The sequence below is a fragment of the Uloborus diversus genome, chromosome 9 (genome assembly GCF_026930045.1).
Source record: "Uloborus diversus isolate 005 chromosome 9, Udiv.v.3.1, whole genome shotgun sequence".
NCBI lineage: Eukaryota > Metazoa > Arthropoda > Arachnida > Araneae > Uloboridae > Uloborus > Uloborus diversus.
Genome location: NC_072739.1, coordinates 150,377,530 through 150,400,002, shown reverse-complemented (window position 1 = coordinate 150,400,002; position 22,473 = coordinate 150,377,530). Strand labels below are relative to the sequence as shown.

The following is a 22,473-nucleotide window of genomic DNA, read 5'->3' as shown; positions in this document are numbered from 1 at the left end:
TTGTTCAAATAAGTGCAATTTCTGTGTAACGGTTTAAAACAGATATTAAATGTTCAACATAGATGGGAATAAATACTTTTACAAAATTCAAATTTAGATTTTTTTAAAGCTAGTATGGTCCACGTGAGGCTACCTATCTTATAACCTATCAGGATGCTTCCGACTGAGTTTTCACTTTCACCAGTATTTTGTCCAAATGTAGAGTTCCCAACATGACACTTTTTTGCCATAACTATTTAATTTACTGTTCAATTAGCACAAAATTTTATTCTTATACCAACACATAAACTCAAAATAAAGCAATATGCTAATCAAACAGTAATGGCAAAAAAAGTATCATGCTGCAGACTCTACATTTGGACAAAATACTGTGAAATGGTCCTTACATCTCAGAGACTAGATAATGAATAAATTTTCAGTGGATTATAGGGGGAAGGGGTGCAGTTTCAAAGAATAACGAAATCTTACTTGAGTGAATAATCAGGGTACATTATATATCTCTTTACATAGAAGTTGATCCTCATAACACTAATAAGGTAGATCATTCAGTAAATTACACTCATTAGCCAGGGCTAAAGCAGAAATACATGAAATACACCACCAGCTCAGTCATTTCCATCCGAGGACTGCAGTTTCGTGCTTATTAGCACTCATCAGCCCGGCATAGGAAAGTGACTGAGCTGGAGATGGAAAACCAATGGAATTGTTGAGTGCTAATAAGCACGAAACTGCAGTCCTCGGCTGGAAATGACTGAGCTGGTGGTGTATTTCAAGGTAGATCATTGTGAAGAGAAAAACTTTATTTATAGATAGTATGTACTTTTAAGTTTTCCAGGTTGGACATGGTCGACTCAGCATTTCATACCTTTAGTGGTTCGATAAAATGGGCACCAAGCGTGCTTGGGAACTAAATACTGGGGTTTGGCATTCGGCTGACCACCTAATTGGAAAATCTGCTTTGCAACCCAGACCTTTTGATCACGAAAAGTCAGATGAGAACAATAGGAGTTGGCCCCATGCGCTGTTGCCACTGAGTTTACTTTTATGTATTTCTAACTTGTCATACATAAATTTTGTCGTCTATGTATGCCAAATAAAGGGTACTTAATAAACATGTCTCATTTATATAAAAAGCAATTTTATGATTTCCTGTCGAAGATTGCTTCAACCTTTAAAACGTTTTTAAAAAACATTTATATTTCTACAATCAGTTTTGCTTTTTTTTTCTATTGCAACTCCTGAATTTAATGGGGATTGCTTTATTTTACAAATTGTAAAACTTATTTGAACAAACTAGTATTTTTATCCAGCAAATTCTATAACACATTTTAAAAAGTCTAAAAATGTAAGCTTTAAAAAGAAACACACAACACATAAATATAATGCGTACACTGATTATACCTTCACATGGTTTGATGAAAGACATTCTGCTAGAAGAGGAACAAAAGGGTCTAACATTTCCAATATTTCTTGCTGGTTTTTATCAAATTTATCTTTCTTCAGGCAATAACTAAAAAGCTAAAATAAAGGGAAGAAATAAATGATAAATATAAAACAATGCAGAGTGTACAGAAAAACTATTGTTTTAAATAACATCCAGAACTTTTATGATTATAGAAGATTATTTGTAGAAATCTTAACTTAGAAAAAAGAAAACTTATATATGTATCCATATGCAGGGTAAATCTGAAAAGGTTTACCAAATTTTTTTTGTTATAGAGTACACCAGGATGATTCCAAATCATATAGCATTGTATCTGACACGAAAATCAACTTGTTTTAACACATTCAGTCTTTCTTTTAAACATTATAAATGTAAAGAAACAAATCTCTCGAGTATAATAGAACAAACAGGCTCTTTTGGTGGTTTATTTAGAGCTCCGTAATCTCAAACCTTTTTTGGCATTGAGAAAGGAGCTTTTTGCTATTATAAAACATGGGTATGCAGCAAGTTTTCAATTTCTGCAAAACAATGTAATCATTTTAAGGGTGTTTGAACTCATCAATGCTAAACTCACAGGATCACAATAATTATTTCATGTTAAAAAAATTCATCCTATCCAAAAAATAAATAAATGGTTGTTAACTTAGGAGGCCAAATGAGTAGTTCATGTTAAGTGCTATTATGCGTTAAATGGTTTCATGTTAACGAGGTTTGACTGTGTGACTAAACTTCCTAGTTTGCTGTGAATCAATAGCTGATAGACATATTAATTGTTTAACATAAATTCTATGAGAAACTTGTCAAATATTATAACGTTGACACTGGATTTGATTCAATTTTGGGCACGCAATTTGATAAAATATCATTTAACTGGATTTCGTCGGTCTGTAATTATTGGTCTCACTTTCCCTTTATTAGTTCTGTTCCATTTTGAAATTTTACCTTCATCCTTTTTTTGATTCGATTCCGAGTCACAACTGACTACAACTGTATTTATGTCGAGGACTGCATACTAAGTGCCTTGCCTCCATTATTTTTTATACCGATAGATGGCAGCACCATCACCGGATCGAACAGTTAATGAGAATTTAGAACTAGACCAGGAGCTAATAGCTACCTGGTGCTAGCACCCTCAGCCGTATCGTTTCACTTGCAGGACATTGAGACCACGAGCATATTTAACATCACCCAGTCCCCTTTAATGACGACGGTGGATCTTCGAGCATTGAGGTTCGAACTCAGGACCCTCCGGCCTCGAATCCGACACTCTACCGATCGGGCTACCACAGCCCTTACCTTCATTCTGACAAAAGAATTAGGGTAACGGCACCAGTAGCAGACAAGGGTCCAGTAACAGAACAGACAGTAGTAAGTTTGGACTTAAATAGTAAGAATTTTGGATGGATAAAACTGATATTGCTGTGGCCCATGAATATGGTGCAACCATTTAGTGTTATCAGAGTAAATTTTATGAGCCAGTTGGTATTTACAAGGCCGTGGTGGAAGGTTATGAACAGCTACAACAAGTAAAGTAAGAAAAACAACGTTAAAAAAAGCACAAATTTTCCATTTCATCCATAAGCTCATTACTTTTTGCATTGAAAAAGGCGTTCCCTGTAACAACGAAACAAGTGTCTGCTGTAATTGGCAAATTTGTGCTTTTTTTTAATGTTGTTTTTCTTACTTTACTGTTCAGCACAAAGGTATTTATTTATCTTAGCTACAACAAGGTCTGACCGCTTTTCATGTTCATTCAATAAGGATCTAAAAATGAAGAACTTATGCACATTTTGAAGAGCAAAATGGAATTTTGCCCATTACTCATCCTTTCCTCATGCTGTTACTAGATATCATCAGATTTTTCGGCGTCTGTTACTGGGGAGTCGGACCTTTTTCGAAATTGAGCAAATAAAGATGGAATCAACTAATTCAAAGATACCAGAAGCAGTCAAACAATAGATGAGATGTTAGTTGCATGAGAGAAAAATAGTTTTAAAAGTCTTAATACATTAAAAGGCCCAGAAAATTGAGTTGACCTGAGCGTAATGTCTTAAGCATGTCTGTTACTGGTGCAGTTACCCTATACCAAAAAACTGCTAAAGATCAAAAGCGTTACAAATAATCACATTACATGCACAGTTGGTTTATTTTCATTTCTTACCTAATTTTTGCACAAAACTCAACTGCATCGACTGTTTAAAAAAAAAAAAAAACATTAATTTGAATTTTGACCTTTTGAATTCAAATTATGTTTTTCGCAATCACAAGTGTGTGTGTGTGTGTAGGTGTGTGTGTTTATGTGTGTGTGGGGGGGTATGTGTGTTTGTGTGTAGGGGTATGTGTAGGCATGTGTGTTTCTGTCTGTGTGGGTAGCTGTGTGTATGAGTGTTTGTGTGGGAGGGGGGAAATGTGTATGTGTGTGTATGCATACGTGTTTGTGTCTGTGTACAGGCATGAGTGTGTGGGTAGCTGTGTGTGTATGTGTTTGTTTTTGTGTGTAGGTGTATGTATGCATGTAAGTGTAGGATATTGAAGCAACCTGGAGATGGTTTTCGCGAGAGAGTTTCGCAGCATCGTGAGGCGGCCGGTCGACGGTGATGCGGCAGAAGGTGCTGGCGGGAAAATAAAATGATAGCACATCAAAACAGTCAAGTGAGAACAATAAGCAATCGTGATTGCTCAAAAAAAAGGTAGTTTCCTATTCATCTGAAAATGATTACTGTTCATTTATTTCTAAATGCACCTTCTTCACCACTCTTGTGAGTCGATTTTGTTGTTAAGTTGTAAGATAAAAACTAGGATTTAATTCTGCCTTTTATGCAATTAAGAAATTAACAATATTCTTAATTCTTATGCATATTTGAATTCATATTTCATAATTTCTTGAGATAGAAATTTAAACAGTAAAAAAAAAGGTCACCTGCAATCCAAATTCAACAAAAATATGCACATTAGTTCTTTTGTTTATTTTCGAAGGCGGTCCACTTCTACCTGGTTCTTTAGGGACTAAGTAAATATCTTCACGTTGAAATTTTGCACTGTCGGATTTTGTTACTGTCCTGAGTAGAGAGAAAAAGAAGAAATCAGTAAGATTCTCAGTCACACAAGTTAAAAAATACAAATAACAAAATATATTGAGATTGAAAATTTTCTGATATCATTGACACATGTCTGGTGGCGAATCTAGTAAATTAATGGAGCACAGTGGAAAACAAAACTGTAGAAGAAAGATATTTTCATGAAGGAAAAATCTTAGTCTTCATTCAGTCTAGTTCATGTCAATCAACTCCTATTAATAACCAGGCCCCATGCCCAGGATTTCATAAAAGGAGGGGTTTTGGTTTCGATTTTTTTTTTCAATTTTCCCAGCATTGTCAGGAAAACAACAGTATGTCAAATAATTACTTTCTGTGGGGCATATAATGAGGGGCGTATTGGTGGAGGAAAGCAGATGGTCCAAATTCCCAGAGATCTTGGTTTTAAGTAATATTACCAAATCTATTATTGTAAATTGTATACATGTCAGGACCCATTACGAACCTCACTTCCCAGAAGGAAAGTTCTGGCTGTATTAGTAACCTTAGTAATTGTTCATTCAACTGCTTGTTTAGATTCAAATCAAACAATCTGTTTACACTGCGGTACACTGCAACAAGTTTAAAAAAAAAAAAAAAAATCCAAATTCTTTTACGACATATGTTTTCAGGTTTTGTATTCTAAGTTAATGCTTAGCAAAATAAATAGGAAGAGGTTTGTTGCAGATACAAAATACATTACTGAACACAATTAGTATGCATCTTCTTAGTGGTCATCATAAATACCTAAAAAGAAACAATATTAAATGCTGTGAATGCTTTGACAGTTCATTCAGAGGTTCCTCCATCAGTTTTTCCAAAACATGATTTTAGTTGATAAAGAGAAGACAGTCGTAAATTGCCGAGAAACTTCAAAGAGAATTTTTTAAAAAATATTGCTGTACACAAACTGCAACATTAAAGCAGTCTTGCATAATATCGACAAACGCGGGGAACAGCGTTTGCAGAAAATTTTTGGCTCTGCAGATATTTTTTTTTCAAACTTCTAAAGTCAATTTAAAAAAAGAGGAATTTTTAAAAAAATCCCAGTTTATTTCTGTTAATGCCTTTTTCCAAAAGCCTTTTAAAGTACATAACTGAAAAAAAATAATGGTTTTGGCAGTTTTCTTCAGTTGGTGGAAAATAAGCACAAACTATGTTATTGTAAAAAAATAATAAATGATTTAGAACATTTTTTTTCTTTTTTGGCCTTTTTCATATCTGAATATAAATTTAATTCTTTATTCAAGGGTGAGTTTGGCAAAAGAATTATTTGCAGAAAATTTTCCAGTTAGTATTCGTGTTCGCAGAAAGCTTTCCATTTTATCTAAGTCTGCATTAAAGTTAATTTTAGGTCAAATGTGCGCTTTTCTTCATTTGGCTTTTTATTATTTTTTTTCCCTTATGGGAGGAGTTTAATCCCCAAAGCCCTCCCCTTGGACACACACCTTAATAGTGCTATCAACAGCTTCTATTTCAGTAAGGAATTGAGATGGTTTTCATATGTCATTCAGCTGCTCATACGTCAACAGCTGAAGCATTAGTTCTTTGGTAAGAAAATCTAAGAGTAAGCTCTTTGATGATCACAATTAGAGGTGGGACATCGATGTCGATGTTTTGGACCATCAATGTTTTGGTTTCGATGTTTTTTTGATGTTGATGTTTTTGCATTTTAATTGAAAATTATCATAAAATTTGCTCCAATTTTCTCGCTAGGTAAGGTAATTAAATTTACTTTATGGAGTTGCCAAAATAGAAATTTTTTTTTTTGCACCCATTTTATATGATTAACTTTTCTGTGTAGAAGATGATTTTTGGGAAGATCACTACAAGATAGTAAAAGCTTAACTAGAGAGTGAGGAAAAGATCAAAGCTATTGGAAGAACCTAACACTGGTAGTCTGGTGCCAAAATTTGCAGTCTACTTCAAGGCCCCAGTTCTTAAACTAAAGGGATATCCTATACGTTACTAGGGTGAAAATTATAACTGGTAAGAAAGAGTTGGTAAAAGTTGCTTTGAAGTATTTGATAGTGATGGCAATTTCTGTTCCATCAGAAAGATATGTTTCTCTGACTGGTGGGATAGTCTGCGAAAAGAGAAATGCGCTTCTGGGGGACAAAGTAAACAAACTTCTTTTTCTCCAAACTGTCAACACCAACATTCGGGGTTACTTATCGATTTCCCCCAACAAGTCGACCTACTATTACTCACAATTTGTGTTTAATTATTAACTAATAGTACAACACATACTTCTTGCTCTTAAAAATAATTGTTAGAATTAATTTTGCATTTTTAAAATAATTAGCACAACTTTTTCTCATTATTAAACTTACGGTAGTGCTATGATACATTTTTCTTAGATTCTTTTTTGATGTAAATTTACTTTTAGTTTCATTCAGTTTGAAACAAAAAGTACCTTATTACTCCTTATTACTATAACTAGTTATATTAATCGGTGCTTGTCTTATTATCAATTTTTGCCCTACTATAATACCAAGATGTTGTGAAATTATTCTTATTAAATTATATTCATAATTTAAGGTTCAGTATTTTCAATATATTCGTCGGATACGTATTCTTTTGTATTGCTTAAATTAGTGTAGTATATTCAAAAATACATTTTATACATTGATAAAAAAGATCAATGTTTGGAAACATCGATGTTTTTTGGTCTACGTATAAATACCATCGATGTTTAAATTTCTAAAATCGATGTTTTGCCATCAATGTCGCACCTCTAATCACAATCTTGAAGCTTGAAAGTTTGTTATCATATCAGTTTTTACCTTGCAATTTTTTTTAACAATTCCGTTCAAATTCGGCACAAATTGATGAATATCATTTATTATTTTTTATTCTGCACTTCCTGTACTTTATGGGGGTTTTAAAAGTGATGAGTTGATTGGTTGCATATTAAAATTCTGATGTATTGTTCTGTTAAGTCACTGAAATTCAATTATCTAGTGTAAGCATTCACATAGGAGAAAGTAACAGGCTAGAAATACAGTATCTATAAGGGCTATGTATTACTAGTTGATATACCTTCCCTATTTATGGATAATTTTTGTTTTACTCAGATCTCGAGTTTGATTTCACCATTGGGGTGGCTTAAGAAGAACTCAGTGTGTCAAATCTACGATTTTTCCAAACCAGGGCAAACACTTGAAAAGCTGACGTTACCCATCTTCCCTTCAGTTCTTATCTCTAGTTTCAACAAAAAATACTCAAAATACCTCCTACATTTTTATGCTTGGTAAGATGGGGATCTCGGTTTGATTGTCTAAGCATAAGGAGACACGCTAAATGACGGGCCTGACCCAAATAGGTTCTTCATTGTACTCTTTCTACTAATGGGTGTGACACAAGGTGAATGTCAATTACAAAATAAAAGCAAAAATACTTACTTTTTCGGATTAAGTCCAGGAATGTTTTCATTGGCAATTGAATAAGTAAAAATGAGGTATCCTTTAGTAGACACACCAGAGTTTTCACTCAATCCCACGGCAATATGTCGTAAGCACTCAGATACTTTTTTCAAAGATTTGTGACTATTTTTTTGAAACAAAATCTGAAACAGGAAACAAAATAACTAGTTAAAATAATGGGCGAACTCACCAAAAGGAAAAGAGGTTTAAAACTAATTTACATTACGTTTGTGTTATTTTTACAAAAGAAAAAAAAATATTTCAGGGGACAGCAACCTTTTATTTCAATAACAGGGCATGAGGGCAAATATTTTTTGGGTCAAAAAATTTCTCAATATTGTTAAAAATTTTGTAAATAGTTATTTTTTAAATGTTTTATGAGCTTAGTTTGCAGTAATTTTGCTTTGGTGTTTATTATGGTGATTTTCATTCAAAATATATATTAGGTGTACCGGAAAATTCCGCCTGATGATAGTGACTGAAGTTTCAATATGAAAACAGGTCTTTACCACATAACCCATATCAGATACCTTTCTTTAACACTGCATTAGCATTGTTTCTCCCATCTGACGAGATTTTTTTAAAAATGATATTTGCACAGGACCATCACATTAAAAAAAAGGGGGGGGGGCACAGAATAATGATAGGAATTGTCTTATAGAATAAATGTTATTTAATATACAAAAAAATGTTATAATTTCCTTCTCTTGAGAAACAGACAGAACTTTTCAGTAGACCTTATACAAACAGATGGTAAATATTTTAAAACATTATGACAATATGTCTTTGTAGTGTACAATTATTCATGCTCGGTTATGAAACAAATATAAATATTATATAGTAAAAAAAATCAGATTCTAAAAAAAAAAAAGACTTCATTTTAAAGTGAAATAGAGTTTAATCTAGGAAACTTTCAGTGATAAAAAAAAAACATGTTGCAAGACAAAAATACAAAAACATATATTTAAAATTTTCACACCTTGAATTAATATAAAGAGGCAAATTAATAGAAATACAGTGACCTCTCACTTATACGCGACGAAAGGGGACAGCTAAATTTTTGCGCATTAGTGAAAAACCCAAAAATAAGCTTAAATGCAATAAGTTAACTTCAGTTATAGTAATACTAATAGCACACTAATAATACTAATGAATAAATGCGCACAAAATTTCCGTTTATGCATTGTAATTTCATAAAAATGTAAAATTTGAAGTTGTACGTTTTGTTATTTTTTATACAGTGTACAGTACATAAACGAATTCCCCAAAACCTAAGAAATGTCGCGTGATCAGAGCTATAGTCTACGAGGACGCAAAAGATCATCGATAGGCTATGTCAACCTTTTAGTATGTAACCCCTTCTCCCCTCTTGATGTCAATCACAAGACTAATTCCACCTACGATTGCACACTTACGCGAAAAAGAACTCGTTCTTGGCAGAATCCGAACATTGGAATGGAAAATGTTTAATCCCTGCCAAGGAGCATGCAAATTTTTAATAAATAACTCCAGTGAAGTGAAAAAAATAAAATAAAGCTTAACAACAAGTAGGTAGAATGAGGGACAAAGGGAAATAGTTAAGATAGCTTACATTTTTCAAAATGAACAAGTTAGAAATTTGTTCTGAAAATTATGGTACATAGAGAAAAACAATATATTTCATAATAAAACTTGCTTTGAAACATTATTTTTTATTTTTGGCAGTTAATCCGTACTAGCAAAAAAATGTGGAGATTTTTCACTTCTTTTTTAATGGAGCTAGAGAAAAATAAAATATTTTTTCCAACAAAAAATTTTCGATATGCTTATTAAAAATATTTTTGATCAAATAAATTTCTGAACAAAAGAATGACTGAAAAGGAAGTAAAACAATAAACAAAAAAATTAATAAGGTAATAAATGAGAGAATTACAAAATGAAAGAATGTAAATGTAATAATTAATAAATGGATAGGAAAGTGATTAGATAAAAAAGAATGAATAAGTAAATGAAATGAACTACTTTTTCACTTTCCCACACATGCACTTGACTAACTGTAACAAGCAATTAAAATGCAAATAAGCTTAATATTAAACAAATAAACTTTGCACTGCATATTGGTAGATCTCATTTAATATTTAAAATATTAAAAACAGGAACTTTATCATTTAATAATGACAAACATAATTTTTGACTTACAACAAAATATTACAATATGCATGAGTATCAATTTTTGAAAATTGCTTGCATTATCATATTACAGTGAAACCTGTATAAATTGACCACTTGCGGTGCAGTACTTTGGTGGTCAACTTAGACAGGTGGTCAACTTATAGAGGGTAATAACGAAAACTTTTTTTTTGTCATTTCTTGCCCTATGCATTTATTTTTTAACTAATTGAAATACTTTAAATTCAATTTCATTCTTTAACATTACTTTAAAACAATAAGTAAAAAGATTTAAAATATTTTTATAGATTATTCACCAGAATGACGTGTAAATTATCATACAAATTTAAAATATCTGTAAATCGATCGAAGGAAAAAAAATGTCTCACTGCTTATGAAAAACTACTTACTTGACATTAACAATTCCTAAAAATTCATAATAAGTCAAAAGTGACTTAAAATTGTTTGATTTTTTTTCTTGTACATTTGTAACAATGGTAATCTACTTTTCAACAAAATAACTCCTTATTGAAGTTTGGCACTTCTTCTGGGACTTAACATTAGCCCAATGTTTTTCGATGGAAACAGAAATATTCATAGGTTTTTCTAAATTGTCTGGTTACTTATTTGAGGCATAACTGATGAAACTTTTAGTTCATCACTAGGCAAAAGCATTAGATTGAAATGCTTTTGCCTAATGGTCAACTTACAAAGGGTTTTTTACAATACCCCAAACCAAAGATGGTGTATATTAGTGGTCAAGATAGAGAGGTGGTCAAGTTACAAAGGTTTTCCTTCATTATATAAGATAGGACTAATTCCGTTCCTGACAAAAGCGATCAACTTAGACAGGTGGTCAACTTTACAGGTTTTATTGTATTTGATTTTCAGAGGTAATTTTTTCTTCATTGAAATAGGCTACATATGTTACTACCTACTTAAAATATTGCTAGATATGTGGCACTAAAAGTAGAGTTTGCTCCACATTCCCCTATATTACAATCAAAAAATATTAAATACAAATACAAAAGTGAAGACCAGCAATAGGCTCTGGGCCCAGCTAGACTGGTCCTAGTCAATTTACAATCCCCAGTGAAGATCAATGGCCCTCTTGAAACTATCTACTCCCTTGCTCATTACCACCTCTTCCGGTAAGCTGTTCCAAGGTTCCACTACCATGCTAAAATAATAATTTTTCCTAATATCCATGTTAGCCTGAGATTTAAATAGCTTAAAACAATGACCCCTTGTCCTGTTTTCAGTGCTAAACTTCAGCCCTGTAACATCTTTCATTTTAATAAACTTAAACAACTGAATCATGTCCCTTCGGTCTCTTCTTTGCTCAAGACTGTACATTTTTAACCTTCTAAGCCTGGAAATTGAAATAAACTTCTAAGACAGAAAATTTTAAAAGCATTACAGAGCAAGAGTGCATTGACTACCTCTTTTAATGGCATAATAAGATCTAATAGAAGATTTTCAGACACATATTTGCTAAGTATTTGAAGTATGGAATAACTTTTTATGCTACGAGCTTCTTTCACTTTTCCAGTAATTTTAGTCACTTCTTTTTCTTCAGCCATATCAGTAAACAATTCAGTTTTGCAAATCTAGAACAAACAGAACAAATTTTGATTATTATTACTGCTGTTCTGAACGTTAAATGTTTCAGCAATACAAGCACAAAACAAATCAAATTAACCATCAATATGGTCCAGAAGCAGTTATAATCTAGAACAGTAAGAACAGTTAGTAATCCAACATTGTGAAGCACAAAAATTGCAAAATTCTTGCAGACACGTATTTTGGTGTTACAAGGAACACCTTTTTCAATGCTAAGAAGTGTGAGCTTCTGGATGAAAAGTCATCCGAGAAAAGCAACATGGTGGAACAGGAGATAGTATAAATATCAAAAAATAGAAATTAAACAAAAACAAAAAAAGATAAAATGACACCTGGAGGCATAAATTATTATATAATTCCATCAGGAAAAAAAAAACCTTTAAGTAATAAATTTTCAAGAAAACCCATAAACAATGCAAAAAGTTCAAAAATGAAACCACTCTGTATAAATTAACAATAAATTTACCAGCGGTAAAAACTATGTATGGAAGCAATGTATCAAATGGAGAAATGCAGGAAAAAACAAAGTGAAGGATAAACATATTGGAATTAGTTAATTACAAAACGAAATAAGCAAAAAAATCTATTTACCTGGATGAGATAGTGGTTGACTGTTCCACCGTGCGAAAGTTAGCAAACTAAAAATCTTGGTTTTATGAGATATCATCAAACATTACTGTGTTTGATGTTATTAAACAAAATGTGTTTAATGTTTGATTTATATCATAAAACTTAGTTTTAAGATATAAATCAAACATTCAACACAGTCAAAGTAAAAATGAGAATTTTGCACAATCTAGTAATTTAAACTGAATAGCAAGGAAAAAACGAACCACCAAATCTGCCAACCTATTGACACAAGAATTCAAAAGCTTTTCCTCATAAATTCAGATGAATTCAGGAAAAAAAAAATCATTTGAATTTCGGTGTCTTGAATTCAAATTATGTTTTTCGGAATCACAAATAGCAATAGGATTTTATTCGTTGGGTTTCTTGTTTCTACGAATGGAATGGAAATGGCCAAGAAATGTGCACCTGTCATAATGACTGGTGATTTTCTAGAATGGGTAATACAAGGCATAAACATTAAAAAGGAATCGAGATTAGGATGCGGAAATAAAGATAAAGATTTTATGGCCGATATCCACAGTAGACTTATCCTAAAATTTATTTACAGCACATAACGTTATGAATTTATTTTTTGACTAGGAAAAATCACCGTTTAATAAGTACCTTATTTTCCTGCATATTGTTCTCAGGTCCTAAAATTGACCTGAAGAAAAAAAAAATCTTTGCATAATCCACAGTGGCATATGATCCGCAGATAATATAATGTAAAAAAATAAAATTTTGATTTAGCATATAATTTTAGCAACTAAATTAAAAATGTGAAGAAGTAATAACTTTTAAGGTATAGTCAAAATTAATCTAAAGAATAATGATTTCTTCTTGAAATCATGACTATGTACCCTAATTACTTAAAGACTAAGAGTCACGACAAAAGTGCAAAAGGTCTAATCTTGTGCAAATGAAGGCTTTGTCCATAACTGTATGTTGTTTATTTTACATAGCCTAAAAAAAACATTCAAGCTATGAAAAAAAAAAAAAAAAAAATTGATTTTTGACATCTGGAATTCAAATTATGTTTTTCCCCATTCACGAGTGTGTGTGTATGTAAGCGTGTGTGTATGTGTGTGTGTATGGGGGGGGGGGGGGGGTATGTGTGTTTGTGTGTAGGGGGTTTGTGTATGTGTGTGTGTCTGTGTGTGTGCAGGCATGAGTGAGTGGGTAGTTGTGCGTATGAGTATTTGTGTGCGTGGGGGCGGGGTATGTGTATGTGTGTATAGGCATATGTGTTTGTGTCTCTGTGCAGGCATGAATGTGTGGGTAGTTGTGTGTATGTGTAAGTGTCTGTATGTATGCATGTGTGTATGTGTTTGTGTGTATGTGTGTAGGTGTGTGTATGTGTTTGTGTGTGTACGTGTATGTATGCGTGTATGTGTTTGTGTGTGTACGTGTATGTATGCGCGTGTGTGTAGGACATGGATGCAAGCTGGAGACTAGTGTTCCCGCTAGGCCATTTTTGAAGGGCGCAGCGCCCTGCCCTTTTCCACATCAGCAGAATGCGCCCTGCCCTTTTTTAGATCGCAAAATGCGCCCCGCCCCTTAAGAAAAAAGGAAAATGTACCTTGTGTTTTTAAAAAGATGCCTCAAGCATCGTTTGTACTCGCACAATATCGGGGCAATTTTACTTGTCCAGCGATCGTCCACAAAAACGCCCATTTCTTATCATTATTCACAGAATTTCACCCTGAAAACGGCCCCATAAATAAAAGAGGAAGCAAACACCATGGCAAAGAGGGGAAGGATTCTAGGAATTCTAACAGGCTTATCAGTAGGAGACAAAGGCATGTTCTTCCTTCTACTGAAGGTGGGTTTTTGACAGGGGGTGGGAAGGGGTATGGTTCTTTGGGAAGGAAGAGATCATTATTTCATTCATCTCCATCCTTGATCTTCTGAGAATCAACAATGAGAGAGGAAATAGGACATTTTCCTAGCATTTCAGCCCTTTGTGTCCATTTTTCGTTTGCACATGGAAGTTAGGCTTAGAAATTTTAGCGCATTGCTAGTGATTGTATAGCATTCTTTTCATATCTGTTTCTGGAAAGTTAACATTCTGATTGTTTCATAAGTAGAAAAGAGTACAAAGCGTACAGAGGGGCAAAAAATACCCTAAAATGCAAGGGTATTTTTTGCCCCTTGGATTTTTAACCCCCTTCCCCAGTTCAAAAAAAAAAAAAAAAAAAGCGCTTGAAATGGAAACATATTGCTTTTCTAAGGAAATTTTCTGCGGCAAAATAATCATTTTTTTCGTTCCTTTGTGCTAAATATTTTTATTATCTTTGAATATATAATTCGTATAACGGATTATTTTAAAAACTTATTGACATAATTTTCACAAAAATTGTCTGAGATAAAAATTTTGGATTGGCCAGAGCTGCTTATTTTTGTTTTGCACCTTGCTACGACTGCATTTTTGAAGCACTATACACAGTATTTTAATTTAATTATTCGGTTTGAAGTGTAATATATTTAAAAAGGAGAATTAACATTCATCAATGTTTTGATGTCTACTAAAATATGTAATGGCACAATGCACATTACTAGGCAGTTTTTTTGTAGGTTGGAAAGGGAGATTAGTAATTAAATACTGTTCTTCTTAAATTGAAATTAATAGGGTTTTGAAATGCCTATAACTTATAGGACAAGTATTTAAATTTAAGGCTTGAAAAGTGTTGAAAAACACACAAATCCAAGTTTCAGCATTATCTAAATGTTCCTATGGAGTGTGGAAAACATTTGTTTGGGGGGGGGGGGGGCTAATCCTTTGCTAAAAACAATTACATTTTCCATATGAAATAAGGATATTTAATACTGAAGTCAGTGATGGCGGCGATCGGGGGGGGGGGGGGTTCATAGTGCAGACTACACTGTTTAAATTTTTGCAAGGTGTTTCAAGATGTTATTTCACCTCTTTATTGTTTTGTAAAAGGGAGGACTCAGTACTTTTTGAGGGGTGCACCATTGGTCTTGGCTAGGGGGACACCGCACTGAAAAAGGGCCCTTTTTATAACAAATAGTGCCCCTTTCAAAGACCAGCACCCTGCCCTTTTTTTTTCTAGAGTGAACACTACTGGAGACGGCTTTCGCTATAGGAGCAGCATCGTGAGGATCCGGTCGACGGTGATGCTGCAGAGGGTGCTGGCGGGAAAATAAAATGATAGGACTTCAAAACAGTCAAATGAAAGCAATAAACAATCGTGATTGCTCAAAAAAAAAAAAAAAAAAAAAAAAAAAAAAAAAAAAAAAAAAAGACTTATGGGCAGCGAAAGACGTATAAGCTGTGTAAAAAAACAACAACCTATAGACAGGAAAGTCATTCAAGCTATGTAAAATAAACAACATTCTGGCAGCGGTAACAGTCTCTTGGTGAATCCTACGGTAAATGTTGAGGTTCAATACAGTGTTGTTGAGGAAAAAAAATCACAGATAATCTGCGGCAGCGCATAATCAGCACCTCATTAACTTCACACTTTTTTAACAGATAATCAGTGGATTAGACACAGAAAAATAGGGTACACTTAATTCTAAGAGATCTAGTTACTAGGATTGAAGTAACACAGTCACAACAATTAAAGCTGAAATTATCTAGTGTTTATTATTAAAGTTGTCGTAACCCACTCATTGAAAATTCAGTCTATTTTGCTTTACCACTTTTCCAACCAATGTTGATAGTGATAATGATTTTTAGCAATTGATTCTTGCCACGAAGTTCATAGTCACACACTGAGATTCCATGAAGTTTAAAACACATGCATATGCTTCCTTTAAATTTGTGCTCAGTAAATAAGCTCTTTCTTTTTTTCTTATTTTACATTTTAAGTGCTAGATTGTACATCATCTTTCTATAGTCAAAATTTAACAAACTAGAAGGCATGTCATACAGCTTTTATAAAGTATTTGGTAAAATGCAAATATGATTTTACAAAAACTTAAAAAGTACCTGAGTCAAATCATGAACACAACTGTCCAAGTCTCCAGATTTCATCTGTCCATCAATACTAAGCAGTACTGCATTGACAGTAAAAGTCATGACATGCACCTAAAAGTTTAATTTGAACGTAAAAATGAGATACAAATTTGGGGGGGGGAAATAATAATGGAATGTAGAATGTGGGACAAGCAAAATTGCAGCATTATTATTTTTATTTTTTCCAATTAAAGGAATAAATAAAATTTAAAAACATAAATAAAATCAAAATTTTGTACACAAATATTTGATGAAACTGTTTCATTCAATGGTAAGAGCATAACTGCACAATTTATTTCAGACAAAGTTAGAGCAGAGGTGTCCAACCCTTTTCTACCCGAAGATCGCATCTCATATAAAAATGATTTTCTCGGGTCAGAAATCAAGATTTCAAAATATTTGAAATTTTCTAAATAACACAAAAAATAAGGAAAAGAAAGCAATTACAAGTTAAAAATAGTTATCATTATTTGATGCTTATTTTATTAATTGCATTTGATTTTTCAGAAACGAATTTCTGACTACTTGGTTTCAAATTTGGGGAGCCACTAATTGTGGCACATTGATATGCTCAATGTTACAAATTGAAAATTAGTTCCTGGAACTTTCCAAAATCATCTTCATTTGCTATTAAAAATGACTGCAACAAATTCAGAGACATAAAGTCAGAAGTTATTTAACAGTAAATTACTGCCCCTAAGCCAGTGCTAAGGCGGAACTATATGCCAAGGGCACCCATATATGGAGGCAATGGGGAGCTCAAGCCTTAGATATGAGAACTTTCTTGCTTTTAGTGCTTTTTTCTTTGCAAAAATGTATAAAATTTCATTTCTAGCTATTAATGAATAAGTTATTACAAATGTCAAATTTTAATCTCTCTAATCTATACTGAAATCGGTTTCCACAGGGAAAATATTCTGCTAAATTATGGAGAAAATTTTTGAGCTCACCCCCCCCTTTAAATTTTGCATATGGATGCCCTTGCTACATGCAATATACTGGACAGCCCGGTTATCACATCAAGAGACTGCAGTTTCTTTCTTATTAGAACTCATCAGTCTGGATTAAGGAATAACTGAGCTGGAGGCAAATATCTTTTCATTGAAGCTGGCTTAGGGGTGGTAACTAACTGCTAGATACCCAAGCTTTGCCTTCAATTCACAAGTCAAACCGCACCATGCTGTGGACACTTGCTGGTGAGATAAATTCACTTTATCCACCAGCTTGTTGGCACTCTCAGCTTCAATGAGATGACATCTGCATTTAGCTCGGTTATTCCCTAATCCAGTTTCATAAGTTTCAATAAGAACAAAACTGCAGACTACGGATGTGATAACTGGGCTATTGCATAGTCAGAAGTTGGTTTCTAAAAGCAGACAAAAACTTCAGATTAACAAAATAAGTCGGTAATAATAACAACAATCCTTAGTACACAAAATAGTTTTCTTTTCTGTGTTTTCTCCTGCTATCTTGAACAAAATTCAACATATGTTCTGGCCCATGGGATTTATCTTGAAGTGTGACACTTGTGTAAAAAAAGTTGGGCACTACTACTTTAAATATTAATAATACAAATATCAAATTTATCCCACAATTCAATGATAAAGAATCATGCTTTACAAGATTCTTCAAATATTACTCAAAGTCTGAATTTTAGGAACAATGCTTTGGTTTAAAACACATAAATATATTACTTTATTGAAAATCCTACATTTGCTCATGTTTAGAAGCTAATTTCAAACACTATAGGAGTCTTATATTCTTCAAAACTTATTACACTCGAACCTCGTTACATGAAACTCACGGAACCGTAACAATTGCTTCATGGTAACCAGATTTCAATATATCTAAGAAACTATTAAGCAAATGCTAACTCACATAAACAAAGACTTCACCTAAAGCAATATTTCACATTAAATGATTTTGCATTAAGGATGTTTGACTGTATTCATGTATCTTACGTTCTATTATTTATTATGAAAAACCTTCAAAAAATACAAGTAGCAACGGAACTGAGCTTCTATGGAAATTAAGCCTTGATTATTATCTTAAAAAGAAGAAGAGTATACATATCTATACTAATATTATAAAGAGAGAGGGCGGTTTTTTGTGTGTTTATATGTTCGAGGTAATCTCCGGAACCACTGCACATATTTGAAAAATTCCTTCACTATATGAAAAGTGCTTTCTTACTGAGTAACATAGGCTATAATTCGAAAAAAATCCGATAAATAGTTTGTTTTTTATTCCAATTTAGGCCCAAATTTCACGTAAATTGCTTATGGCTATTAAAGGGGTGAAAAATTACTTGCACATATTAATATTATGTATCGTTGAAAAGGGTAGAATTTTCCGTGTTCTAAACAATTTGTTTCAATGCTCTAACTTAATTACGGCGGGAGTAATTTGCGTTTTTAGCTCGAACTTTTTTAGGCTTAGCTGAAATTTAGGCACTACTTTCTTCATTAATTCTATCAATAAAAAGTGAAGGAACTGTCCCACAATTTTCTTTTTGACACCATTGGAAAAAGCGACATTTTTTACTCTAGATCTCTATTGACCTTTGGTTGAAAAAATTAGCTTCTATCTTCAAAGGAAAAAAAGTAAAAAGTTACAAGTGTTTTTAAATCAATTTTGAAATATGTCATTTTGATTCAAGTTGTCAACCATTTTATTTTCGCGTTTCCATGGTTACGCTTCTTGAATCCATTGTTTATTTTCTTATTTTGCATTTAATTTCTCAAACTTATTTTATTTCATGTTTCCATGGTTACGCTTTTAAAATCCATCTTTCGCATTTTAATTTCGTCAAAGTATTTTAATATCTGTCGTCATAGTTTGGAAGGGTAATTTTGCATGGTATTTCTTTTTCTTTTACTTAAGCCTGATTGTTGCATATATGTCACTTGACACAATTTTTATTCTCAAGGTAGATCAGGCAAAACCGGGAAACGCAGCTCTTAATATATAAAGATTTAAAAGCTACTGTTAATGTGATTTTATAGCTTTTGTTTGTTTGGCGAAACATTTATTATTGCCAAAGAAAAAACATCCGCTTCACTCGCAAAAGGGCTGTGGATCGTTAGCGTCTGCGCTTGGCACGTTAAGCGCTGAGCAGTTCAGTCTAGGATTATTGTTTTAAGGCAACCGTTAATGTAATTCATTGTTTTGGCGATTTGTTTTGAAAGAAAAGAAACTTTTGATTTATTTTTATCCGAGTGAAATGTACGACATTTTTTTTCCTGACAACGATTTTTGAATGTTCCACGGGATGCTTTTTTTTTTTCGTTAGACGGATCAATTATGATAGTGTGGTTGTTGGGTAAGTTTTGCGATAAACAATAGAGTTGCAGAATTAGTTTTACATATGAAAGATATTATTTGATGTTTTTTTTTTTGTTTATTTGGCGAACTGTTTTAAATTGCAGTAAAAATCGCTTGACTCGCTAAATAGTTTTAGAGCCTGTAAATCTAATTTAATGATTTGACGAAAAGTTTTAAATTCCAAAGAAACTTAAATATTTTTTTTTTTTTTGAAAAGGTGTGTACGCATTTTATACAAAGAAAAATGATCATTTCACATTAGAGAGGGAGGGGGCGTCATTTTTTTTTATTCAACAGACTTCCATTAAATTTTTAGCACAGGCATTGCTGTGCGGGTACTGCTAGTATATATATAAATTAAAATTTCAACAAAACATACCTGATATCCTTTTGTCATAACACCTTTCATTTCAGTTAACAAGCAATGAAAATACTTAGGGCCCAGTGACTGCATCATTTTAACAAGGGTTTCTCTGGTTGTTTCACGAATGCTTTCGGTTCTAGATTTCAGTAATCCACACATTTTTAACAGCAATCTAGAAAGAAACAAATACAAAATTTAGAAGGGAAGAAAAACACTATAGTACGTTTCTTTGCAACGGGAATGTCAATGAGATGTTTCCAGGGTCATCTCCATGGAACCGGTAAGAGAGGAAACAGCATGACTCATGTTTTTATGCGTCTCTATTAAGGAGCTTCATTGAAATAAGTATAGTGTTAGTACATGGAATTTCAAAATTCACGTGGTCCAAATCATTTTATGATTTTCAAAATTAAAGATAATTAACGCTTTCCCTAATAAATCAAAAAATGCGTCGCAAAACTCTAGCTTGAAACAAGGGCGCCCATATGCAAAATTTTAAGGGGGGCTCAGATATTTTCCCTGTGGTTTAGCAGGATATATTCCCCATGGAAACCGATATCAGTACAGATTAGAGTTATTAAAGTTTGACATTTTTAATAACTTATTCATTAATGGCTGAAGAAGAAATGTTTTTACATTTTTGCAAAGAAACAAGTACTAAAAGCAAAGAAGTCCCAAATTCTAAGGGGTGGGGGCACTTGAGCCCTCTCTTGCCACCCTATATGGGCACCCTTGGCTTGAAAACTTCAGTTTCCTTCATTTTTAAAAATACAGTAGACTCTCATTTTAGGACTTGAGTATATGAGGTTTAAGATTTGATTTATTTATTTTGTTTTATGCAGATGTGTTTTGATTTTATACGGATGCAACATTGCAAAGAGATAAAATTTTCCACACTTTCAAAATCCGAACTAATGAAATTGCAGATAACATGCAACCAACTGAATTTTGACGAGCTAATAATTAAGTTTCGGCTACTAGACATTTCTTTTTAACGATTGATTCCAGAGCTGCTTCCAGAAGTAATGTCATCCAACTCACACAATTCAGAGCTCACTGGAAGAAAACCTTTTAGAAGCAACATAGGGGGACGAAAGCAACGAGGATACTGTCATTGATGACATACAACCAAAAACTGCTACATTGAAAATTTTTAGTTATTCTTAGGCAAGGGCAAATGATCTTTCTGATTTGTTAGTGAAGTAAGATCCCATTATGGAAGTAATGTGAATGATCATTGATGCGTTAATTCCTTATAAAGAATTGATCAAATATGATTAATGAATGCAGAAGGAACTATAATATTTAGGTCTTTTTTTATTAACACTAAATTAATTCATACTTTCTTTACGCATGCTGTGCAGATGTATGAAATATAAGTGCACATTAAACTTATTGTATGTTTAATCATCACTAGAAATATATATATATATTTTTTAATTTAAGGAACCTAACCTCTATTTTGATACTACAACTATTAAGTCTTAATTTACGCTGCATTTTTGTGGAATGTAACCTCTGCGTAAAACAAAGGTTGACTGCACTTAAACATTTAATTTTTTCAAAAAATGTTTTAACATTTTTTTTTAAATGTCAAAATTTGTTTTTGTCAATGAATCTATAGTAAATTTGATTCACACCTTGCTATTATTTTTATTATATGTAACTGGAATAACAGGCATTTCATGTTTTGCAGAAGAAATATGGAGACAAGTTCATAGTGCCGTAATCATGACAACCACAAGGGGTGGAGGGTGGGAAAGATATTTGGTCTTGACATGCCGATGCTAAACACACAGAACAAACAATATTACATATTATGAAAAAATAATACTTACCCAGGAAGATTTTTTTCCAAACTATTTTCAGGAAGTTTCTGCAATAATTTAACCATTGCTAATGCAATTGGAACACGCAATATTTCTTCATCTTCTGGATAGTAATGACCAGCCAACTTGTGCTCATCGTCTTGTTTTGTCTAGCATCAAAAAGCAATGACATTTATAAACATGAATCAACATCAGTATCTCCAGTTAGAAATAGTATTTATACTCAAATACACACCTTTCTCATTAATGATCGATGCAATAATGGTAGAATGCTTTTCTTAATTGTAATTGTGATTTTCTTCACAGCTGCTGGAGACAATTCCTGAGAATCAGCTGTATTTTCTTTCTGAACAGGATCAGTTTCTTTGAGATCAATGGAACAACTTTCTGAAATCAAAACATAATGAAATTGTAATTAAAGGATAACTGAATTATACACAGTTAGTTTTAAATTTTTAAAGAAACACAGAATGTAACAGATCAAAAATATCAATATAATTTTATCAACATAAAAAAATAAGATCAACAGTCAGAAGTTTGCAAGAGTGGGAGGATAATAACTATGCATGATTCAAACATCATCTTCACTTCGACAATGAATTATAATAAATCATTAATTATTTCAAAACACTGACTCATTTGCTGTGGCTT

General features: G+C 32.7%; 1 protein-coding gene across 1 annotated transcript in view; it reads right to left on the bottom strand.

Moving 5' to 3' along the window:
* LOC129230564 (small subunit processome component 20 homolog) overlaps positions 1–22,473 on the bottom strand; it is a 141,772-nt gene that overhangs the window by 27,530 nt on the left and 91,769 nt on the right. Inside the window, exons 41-48 of the mRNA XM_054864969.1 lie at positions 22,058–22,209; positions 21,832–21,971; positions 20,009–20,165; positions 16,279–16,377; positions 11,534–11,701; positions 7,923–8,086; positions 4,365–4,503; positions 1,402–1,518 (exon numbers count right to left, since the gene is read on the bottom strand). Coding sequence (XP_054720944.1) covers positions 1,402–1,518; positions 4,365–4,503; positions 7,923–8,086; positions 11,534–11,701; positions 16,279–16,377; positions 20,009–20,165; positions 21,832–21,971; positions 22,058–22,209 — 1,136 coding nt within the window. The remainder of the gene's footprint in view (positions 1–1,401; positions 1,519–4,364; positions 4,504–7,922; positions 8,087–11,533; positions 11,702–16,278; positions 16,378–20,008; positions 20,166–21,831; positions 21,972–22,057; positions 22,210–22,473) is intronic.